The following is a 10626-nucleotide window of genomic DNA, read 5'->3' as shown; positions in this document are numbered from 1 at the left end:
GAATTTAATCAAATTTCATTTTAGTCTCTGAATTTAGTTAAAATTTCAATTTAGTCCCTAAAATAAATTTTAAGAAAAATTCAGGCCTTAAATTGGGGTGTGACAACACTTGCCATTGAAGTCGTGAATGATCTTAGCACTAGTGTATCGTCCGGCGTCTTCCCTTTGTAAAATCAATACTATTTTGCAATGTCGGCTTTGTCACTGTGTTAAGATAAAAGTTGTTCCCTACCTTGTACAGAGAATTTCTGAATACAAAAATGGCAGAAACTTATTTTTTAGAACACATGTTTGGTAAGAAGTGGATTGCTAAAGACATTATTGTACAAACTATGATAAACCTATTCAAAATGGTGCCAATGATGCAACAGAAAAAGAATGTTGCTTTAAGGTTATTTTTTTTCTTTCTTCTAAAGCATCTATTAGTTGGAAGATAATAAAAAGACTTTAGATATCGTTTGGTTCACTAAATGTAAATTCATTATTAGAAATAAAATTATCATAATGTTACTCTACCTAACATATTATTGGTTATCATAATGTTAATCTACTTAATATATTACTGAAAATGTTATATTATCTTATTTCGTTTGACGAAAATGTAAGATTATAATATTTTGTTGAATAAATATAAGATAATAAAAATATATATTTTATTAAATTATCCTTGAGATATTTTTTATTTTAACAAGTTGAATTCTCAATATTAAAGTTAAAATATTTACATATATATTTTTTAAAAATTGTTATTATTATTATTGTTTTTAATTTATCATATTTTTTTATTTCTTTAGAAATATAAAAATATACTTGCACCAATATAATTATGTATTTTAGATACCAATATATTAAGAGACGTACATACTTACACCGGTGTATGTCTTGATTACTCCATTTTTTATTTTATCTATACTACGTGCGTGAATTATACAGCGAAATATCATATTAAATTATTTGACAAAAATAATAGAAAACATAAAAAAATAACAATATACAAAATCATTTTATAAAAGTTAATCCTAAAAACTAAATACAATGAAATAAATATTAAAAGTAAAATTTGAATCAATCACCTATATAATATATGCTCAAAATGAAATAGTAATCTAACATTTTTATTTTTTTATTATATGCATCATATTAAAGAAGCAATGATTGAAGTCTTTTCTGAGAACGTAGAGAATTTATCATAATTTTGATAACACACGATTTAAGGAATAAATGATGAATGAATAATTTTGATAACAACACGATTTATCATAATTTATCATAATTATTTGATGAATAATTTTGTTTTAGAGGCATCTTTATCCAAATGAAATTCCCGGGATAATACTTAAGAAAAAGTTATCGTAGGGAATGCTTTGCTACCTTCTAAAGAGAATTATTCTAAACCAAACGCAAGTATATATTTCCAGAAAATATTATTTCCCCTAATAATAATATTTTCCGAGAATCAAACACACTTTATTAAAGTGTAATAGAATAGGGGCGGATACACTAAGTCCCTAGGAGTCAAGCGCATCCCATTATTTAGGAAAAAATGAAATTTAATATAATATGTCAAAGAAAAATAGAAAAAAATAAAAAAAAAATTGCACCTCATTTTTTTTAAGAAAAAAATTAAATTTTTTGACTCCATTTTTAAATTTATGTAACATTTTCTACATGTTTTCACATTTTATAAATAACATGTGACAGTGGCATAGAATGGAAGTTGAGTTTTCTAATGCCTTATACTGATCAACTCAATATCAAATATTAGGGTTCCCAATGTAGAGCCTTCTCCATTGGAAAGACGGGTGGGATTGAAAATGGTGGTAAACAGCCTCTGTTTGTCAAAGAACTGGAGCAGAGCACAAGACAGGTAAATAATTGCAAATGAAGAATACAGGCAGGACAACAATGTCAAAGAAGATAACGTACGTCAGGGGGAATAGGCTCCTGTGAAGTATTCTGATATCCTTTGGACGGAGGAATGATAACTCGACGAGTTCCACCTACTTTCATTGATCTCACTGCCCATTCAATCCCTGAAATTACCTACATTTTTTGGAAGTACAAGTCATGTTTGGCTCATTCATACACGAAAGTTGTATTAATATTGTTTAGCAAGTCAGTGATAGACAATAAATGCTGGTGAAATTGAAAGCCTTATAAGTTGTGCAAACTTACTTTCCCGGAGCCAAGGGTGAAGATAAAGGGGATGGGCTCTCCAGTACTGTCTTTATGATCATAAGTGGAATCAAACCGCCACCCTTGCTTTGCTGCCAGCCTTCCATAATAATGTATTGCAACCTTGTTTTATTATTATTTTGTTTTTACATGCCAAAAAACAACCACCATTAAAACTACATGGATATGACGGAAGAAAATTACTACTAGTAGTTGCGTGAATTCAAGTAATACTATGAAGGGGAGGGAAGGACCTGGTCTCCATCGACCGGGGTTGGACCGGTGCCAGCACGGATGTCCAAGGCCTTGACACCACCGGAGTTAGGGAGGTCGTGAAAGTCGGTGATACTGGCGGATTTTGAAGGAGATGACAAGATTAAAGTAGAAAAACTGGTGGTTGCTATGGAAACTAGTAAATTTCTCCTTTTACTTGCTGCAGAGGAAGAAGATAAGGGCTGAGGAAAAGTTGCAGAGATGATTCGTGGAGATGAGGGAGTTCTCCGGAGAAGGGAATAGAGGGACGGTGCTGATACGTAGCAGTGGACCGACAGCATTATCTTCTGCTCTTTCGTTGGACGCAAATAAAAGTCGATAAATAAATAAAAAATCACATTTAGAGGAAAATCCAAAATATTAAAAGTCGCCACGTGGGGAAATTGCCACCTCATGATCCGAAAAAATTGGTAGAAATAAAGATTCATTTTCATGAATACCATGCAAAGAGGGATGGGAAGATAGGACTTGGAGTAATCATTGATCGGCCAAAGAACCAAGTCACGGAATGTTATTTTCTCGACATAAATCTGAAAAAAAAATTGTAACAATTTATACTTTGTGATCCATAATAGAAAATTTGGAATCACTTTCCCTGCTGATTTTCTCATAAAACTGTGATACAACAGTGGCTGCATAGTACTTGTAAGAAAAATTTATCTCCATGGTATCTCGTAAGTGCTGTACTTGAACAAACAAAGGAGGTGCATCGAAGAATTTAGGATCGAACTCGATACGTTCAACAGCTTCAGGAATTCAGTATTCCTTCAAGTAAAAAAAGGAAAAATTGTTGAGCTATTAAGTTTTTTACCAATACAGCAGCCGCCATATCCCAAGACGATATTCCCAATACGCTTCTGCTACTCCAAGAGCTACATGGCATATGTCCACCGCCGCCCTAGTCATTTAAAGTTAAGGAGAGAAAAAGGGTAAAGCAGGAGCTCTGTAATTTTTGGAGAAAGTGATTATGAGCTCTGAAATGTCATTTAAGGTTCATACTCTACTGATGTCAGTAAATTCCTTGAATAATTCGATGTTGATAATCCATGCATCGCCATATTCACATAAAGACCAGCTCTAACTTTATCATTCTGAGGAAATAATCCCATGGTCCAAATGGCCCATTACAAATGAATATATAGAGCCCAGCTCTAACTGACTCAGATAGCCGAACGGCCTAACTTACTTTCACAACTGATATAATAAGAAAATAGCAAACTTGATATGGTTTCAGCATTACACAAAGATATTGAATATATACCCTTTATGGTAAATTCATACAATAATACTGAGACGTGATTAAAAATAAGCCATACGGAAGAACACCTATACGTAAATGTTCAAGCGAAGGCTAATACGAGCAACTGGAAGTCCGCATTGACTAGTAATGCGCAAACCTTTTAAGATTCCCATGTTTTTGTGTGTGTGGTTATAGATTGTTAAGCAGCATGACGGAGACAAAAGTTTAAGGTCAATGACGCACTTCTCTTTCAGCTTAAGTACGTGGAGAAAACCAACGGGCAAACTTGTGGTGTGGAGAATGATTATACAACATGGATCATTTTGCTTCCAAGAATATGAACAAGAAAGCATCCTAAAAATTATGGACATACCTAAAATTTTATTTTAGAGGTGCAAATTTTTAAATTTTAAAAAAGAGATCAACTTATAAAATTTTAGGGGATAAAATAAATTTTTAATAAAAAATACATAGATTTTTTTTTAAAATATATAATAATTTTAAATTTTTAGGATATGACTGACCCACACATGCATGCATCCAAGCTAAAAACCTTTGCCCCCAAAGCAATTACTCAATCTGTTTACTTTTTAATATTTTAAGCATTGAAATTATCCCCTTACATAAAAGCAAACTTCAATACCAAAATTCTGACTTCATAGATTTTATTATGACAATTGCATTGTAACATGAAAATAAATAATTTCATTACTGAATACTTTCTTTCCGTTTTCATAAATCTATGTATTATGTGACTTCCTATTTATTTTTAAGCGATTGTTATCTAAGAAATGTTATGTCATCAATCAATGCTGGAATTAATTGTTCGATAGAAAGGTGAGTGACCAAACATCACCTAATGCATTTTTCATCGATACTTGATGCCAACACATCCAAAAAAGGACTGTTAGCTAAGCTACCTGCTAACTGTTAATTAATATGATAAGTATTTAGTCATTAGCATGTTTAATTGGAAGTTCAAATCCATTGACACGTGTCTCCTTTGAATTTTTTCCCACGATACAAATCATATGGTTAATGTATCTTGACTAATCATCATTAATACATTATTTGTTTATATTCAATTAAATTGATTAAACATGTTCGCCATGCCCATATTAATTCATATATACATTTATTTAAGCCACCATTAACTTCCAATAATGACATGGGAAACATAGAAACATAATCACGCTTTGGATGGACCCTAAAACATTGTTTAAAGGGAGAAAACAACAAAAGAAAGTTTACCGACACCATTTAATCAATGTCAATAATTTTCCAATGAATAATTTTTTTCTAATGAAAAAGTCAAAGGGAGCTAACGGTGTTAACTGGTTGGTTATTGTCATTTCCATGTGCAGTAAGCTAGCTATCTTACCTACACTTTAATTTCCAACTTATTTTCAATCAAATACCCATTTCTACATGGCTTAATGAAGAAAAAAAATTCAAATTATACAATTTGTTAATATTAGATTATTGAAACAAATTCACTTAAAGTAGGTATTTAATATTTTATTTATTATATTTTTAATTGTTTATATTGTAATAATTGTTAAAGAATATTTTTATTTAACATGTGTCACTACTATATTTTTTTTGAATTTTTAAAAAATAAAAATAAAAAACATTATTTTTTAGAAAAGACTCAAATTTTTAAATAAAAAAAAACAAAATCCTAAAATCTCTAATCTCATTTCAAACCGTCATTTTCGGTCACCGTTTATGTCGCGGCTCACCCACTAACCAGCCAACGTCTTTATGGTCATCCTAAAAGACATTAAATATCTACTTTAAATGATTTTTCTTAAATATATAAAAGTAGCAAAAAAAAAATATAGTTTACATTCTTTTTTTTATTTATTAAGCCTTTGTACATCAACTTGGAAAACTGGAAACTTTAAGATTTTGGAAAATATGGGATCTTTGGAATCACAATTCACACAATTTCTGTCTAAATAAAACAAACTCATTATTCCAGGCATGTATGCTTTTACTAATACTAGGGAAAATATAATAATATCAAGAGTAAATTATCCAGATATTAAATTTTAATCTATTTATTAAGTTTATTATTATTAATTTTTAATGTTATCACTAAATTTTTAAAAATCAAAGATATAGGAAGATTTTAAACTGCTACGGATCATCCTTTTAACATAAATTATGATAAACACGTGTGTGGAACAAACATAAGGCATCTGGAATCCTATCATGAAAGAAACATAAGCTGTATTATCATCACAAGTGGAACCAAAAAATAATAACGAAGAATATACATTTTTAAATGCTAGAAAAAACATTTATAATTAATACATCCGTAAACATGATAAAATTAAGGCTCGTATTGCTTTATGTACATTCACAATTTCAACTACCACGTCACCCACTTTAAACTTATGTAATTAATTTTACAATATAATAGCAAAGGACTTTTATAAAATAAAGTTTTAATTCTTTTTAAATTTAATTATAGATAATATTTTCTCTTTTTCTTATACAAAAAATAATAACAAAATAATATCAGTTTTATCTAATTTTCTTCTATTTTTCAATTATATTAATAACGGGTAAAAACAATTTCCATTTAAAAAATAAAAAGAAAGAAAATCCTTTTTATCTTCTAAATTACTTTTTAATTAATTAAATCTTAATTCAATTAGTATCAATATAATTATAATATATAAAAATATTCAGAATAGAACATAATTAAACACGCATCATCTTTTGATTTTAAATTCAAAATTTTGAACTCTAATTTTTAAACATAAACCCTAATTCCTAACATCATAAATCTTAAACTTTAAATATAAATTAGGGATGGCAAACGGGCGGGTCGGGTGCAGATACCCCCTCCCCAATCCCCATACCCACCTAATATTTTTCAATCCATCACCCGCCCACCACCCATGATGGGTACAAATTTTCAAATACACACCCGTCCACGCGGGTACAATTTCAAATCCATCTCCACACCCACTAGCGACTAATGGGATGTTGGAGTTGGTTCCCAGACAGTTTGTGATGGGGTAGCAACGCATGCTTCAATTTATCAGAGGAGTGGCTCTACGAATGTTATGGAGACAGATTGTAGGGAGCATGTAGTCGCAGAACTGGATTGTTGAGTTGCTTTCGATGTTAATGCTCATAGTGCGCCTAATATGGGTTTTGAGGGGCTAAAGAATATGGAAATTGATGTTAATGCATATAGTACGGCTGATTTGTGTTTGGATGGGCAACATTGGCTAAAGAACATGGAAAGTGACGTGGTTAGTGGGATTATGGGTTTAATCAACAAGCCGAATATTTCCCTAATTAAAGACCAGATTAAAGACTAAATATCCTTAATATTTGGTTAAATTATATGTTATATATTATACAATATTAAAATTTATAAATTAGTCTCTAAAATTACACCTAAATTCATAATGGTCCAAAATTTAATAGATATTTAGCTGGGCGGACGGATGTGGGGCGGACAGATGCGGGGTGGACGGATGCGGGGCGGGTAATGTCTCAAACTCATTACCCGCCCACCACCCACGACGGGTACCACTTTATAAATCCACACCCGCCTACTACCCGCTAAAATTATACCCATCCCCGCTCTAATTGGAGCGGATGCGATGCGGAATCTACGAAACTGTACCCGTTTACCATCCCTAATATAAACTCTAAATCTTAAATTAAATATAATTTCTTAATTTTACGTTTATACTATCTATATATTAGATATTTTTTTGAAAAAATTAAAAAATGTTATCTTTCCATTATTCTACGGACAGTATCTGGCAAAGTCTAGGAGCAAAATTACAAAGCAAAACCATGTGAAGCGTTCCATTAATTAATCAAAGCTAATAAAAAGGTGAGTGGTTCTTGCCGTTCCATTAGGGTTTTGTCAATATGTCAATGTTTGTCCACCGTGAACCCCCCGAAAACCCCAAAGACACAAGGAACCACCCAAAGCCAATTAAAGACAAAACCATGCCCCTCCTTCCTCCCTGTTCCACCAACCTGGCCATTACATACCCTTCATCTTTATAATTATATATATACATATATAGATTATTCAAGGGACCAAAAGCTTACTAAGCACATGTCAACCGCCTTTATCTACACCCCTGCTGCCTTAATTTTCTCTTACAGAAACAAAAATATGATTTATCTTTGGGTTTTTAATATAAACTATGCTCATCGCTTTAGGGTGAAAAACATATCGATAAAAGCAAGCATTGCATGCTTTTGCTTCTATCCCAAGAAGAAAGTAAATGCTCCAATCAACTTTCTTTTACCCCTCCTTTTGATTGGTTCATATATGGTAGGTAATTGAATTTAAGGGTTTGGTTTGTTTCCAAAGATACTTTTTTAACTGGTTGACCATTTCCTAATTTTTAGTATGGGTACTACTAAACCTACCGAAAAAATAATAAAAAATTTAGTCATGTTGAAAACAACAATTAGTGGACTAACCCTTTTTCAGTTTTATTTTCTCAGGCCCTACTAGACTACACGTGGCGTTTTGTTGCTGACTTTGTTTATCATTTTACTATCATTTCACTATCATTTTACTAAAAAAAATTATAATAATAAAAATCAAATATTCATTGATTTAATTTAATTACCAGATTAAAACTAGATTGATGTTTGATTCAAATCATATTTGGACAAATTTAATTCAAACTATCGGGTCGGGCTTTTTTTTAAAAAAATTGGGTTCGGATCGTGTCAGATTTTTTAAGGACAAAGTTCAGGTTTGGTTGGACCACCCTATCCGACCCATGTCCATCCCGACCGCTGATATCAATCGCTCGATAAAAAGTAGCCGACAAAGAAGTCTGCTTACGACCTACCAAGGGAGTCGTGGGCAATTACGTAAATAATTTACAATATAAATATAAAACTATTCAAACATCGAAACTTTTAAAATAATTTGATATTTATCAATGAATGTTTTAATATTTATTTTTTATACATGTATGTATAATTAAATAATAGCGTAAATACTACACGTATAATTTATTATTTACTTAATAAGAACATTTTAGTTAATAATATATTTTAATATGTCGCTTTAATAATAATATATAGTGGTATACAACGTACAACTTATCCTAATTTAAATTATCAATGTTATAAATAATATTGATTTCTTTAATTGGAATTAAAGATTGAAATCCGATATAATGAATAAAAAATAGAGCTAAAAATTATCTGTAATAATATTTTATAATATTTAATTTATGAAAATATATACTGTGCAAGATCCGGTTGGAATGAATGGGAGGTGGTTAGGTACGTTGAGTTCAGCGCACGTGAAACATAGAAAAAGGTGGGTTGCTGTCCAAATACTGACAAAACATTCCTTTTTTATTATTTTATTAAAAGAATTGGTATGTTTAATAAAACACTTGGTACATTTAGACTATCCCTTTAGTATTTGGGGATTTTTAATTTGAGTTAAACTTTGTTGTAATTAGTTTTAAAAGTCCAACTGCTCCCTTGTTGATGTAATTTATATCAAGAAGTCAGTGTCAATAGCTGTAAAGAAGGACCAAGAGCCGCCATTAAATACGCCCTCTATGACACCGTGCAAGAAGGTAAAGAGGTGCATTAAATTTTATACAGAGTTGCAGATGAGAATCACGAGGGATTTGGTACCTTAAAAACATGCATGTCTCTCGCACCTCTCTCCCTTTGTCAAATCTTTAGGTATGAAAAGTTAAAACCCTTATGCTTCCTAACTTTCTTTCCCTATATAGAGGCCTAATTTGCAGCAATAACGGGAAGAAAAGCTTCATTTTTCATTACATTTATGCTTGTTGTTTCTATGGTATATGTTGGTTTGAGAGGTTGAAGCTGCCAGCATGATCTGATAATGAACCTAACTATCGCCCATTTTTTGTTTCTCTTTTTCCTTTTTCTGTTGTTGTATCTTTCGATGACAGATACCCAGTGTTCTAAGTAGATTGTTTATGACCAGTTTTAGATAAAAAAGTTTTAGATAAAAATTCTTGAGTTCAAGATGGGTTTGTTCAGGATGTGTTTATCATCCATTTGTTTTATGGCTTTTAGAGTTTTAGATTGTCAGCCAAAGAAGCTAGATGTGTTATAGGGAACCCCGGCTTGAACATTAGCTTCATATTTAGATTCTGGTTCACAATATCAGGTCATCTTGCAGCTTCAATCACTCACTCACCAACAAAACAACTTTTATCTTAGCTAGATATCAGATGGATAATTGATCATTTGTTCTCTCTCTCTCTCTCTCTAATCTCATCCACACACAGAGAGATAAGTTTCAGACCCTTCATTTCCAGGTAATTCCTCTATTCTTTGTTCAAAAATTTCATTTCTTGATAAACATTTTCCCTGATGCTGTCCTCTGTCAATGATATGTGATTTTCTCAACATATATTCTCCATCTCCCCAGTCTCATTAATGCAATTATATATATTATTCACATACCTCCACATTAAACCACTACACATTCAACTCCATTGTGGTGCCTGTTAGACATCATAGATAATTTTCTTCTAATTTCCAAGGAATAAAATAGTATAATGTTGAGTCTGCACAGTTTCTGGTGCTGTTTTGCATGCCTGTGTGTGAAAGTTTGTCTTCACTTCCCTGGTGGTATCCTAATCATCAAGTAAAACAAAATCTCATTACACAGGAAAGGCATGATTGATGATCAGATTAAAGCACAGTACTGTTACATAATATTCTTGAATTTTGATGTGCCCTTATAATTACCACATTGCCTCTTTTTTCATACTGCTTCGGAAGTTGAACTAGAATTCAACGGGGAGACAAAAGTAAACATACTGTTAGGGGACCAGTTTGATGTTTCTTGCCTCCACACAATTTCAGTGTAGCAATAACCACTTCACTCAGGGATGGATTCAATGCATTGCAAATGGAAACCTGTGTTCTAA

At 31.6% G+C, this 10626-nt stretch overlaps 1 protein-coding gene across 1 annotated transcript; it reads right to left on the bottom strand.

Annotated features, from left to right (window-relative positions):
* Positions 1–1686: 1686 nt before the first annotated feature.
* Positions 1687–2769, bottom strand: LOC120196306 (peptidyl-prolyl cis-trans isomerase FKBP17-1, chloroplastic-like). The gene is made up of 4 exons (XM_039198138.1): positions 2430–2769; positions 2176–2298; positions 1927–2043; positions 1687–1846 (listed from the first exon to the last, which is right to left on the bottom strand). Exons 1-4 carry the CDS (start codon positions 2727–2729, stop codon positions 1727–1729), a joined length of 660 nt encoding a protein of 219 aa, XP_039054069.1. The 5' UTR covers positions 2730–2769; the 3' UTR covers positions 1687–1726.
* Between the last annotated feature and the right edge of the window lie 7857 nt (positions 2770–10626).

Source organism: Hibiscus syriacus, unplaced genomic scaffold, assembly GCF_006381635.1.
Source record: "Hibiscus syriacus cultivar Baekdansim isolate YM2019G1 unplaced genomic scaffold, ASM638163v2 tig00117032_pilon, whole genome shotgun sequence".
NCBI lineage: Eukaryota > Viridiplantae > Streptophyta > Magnoliopsida > Malvales > Malvaceae > Hibiscus > Hibiscus syriacus.
The sequence above is the reverse complement of the archived record's forward strand: the minus strand, read 5'-3'. Positions and strand labels throughout refer to the sequence as shown.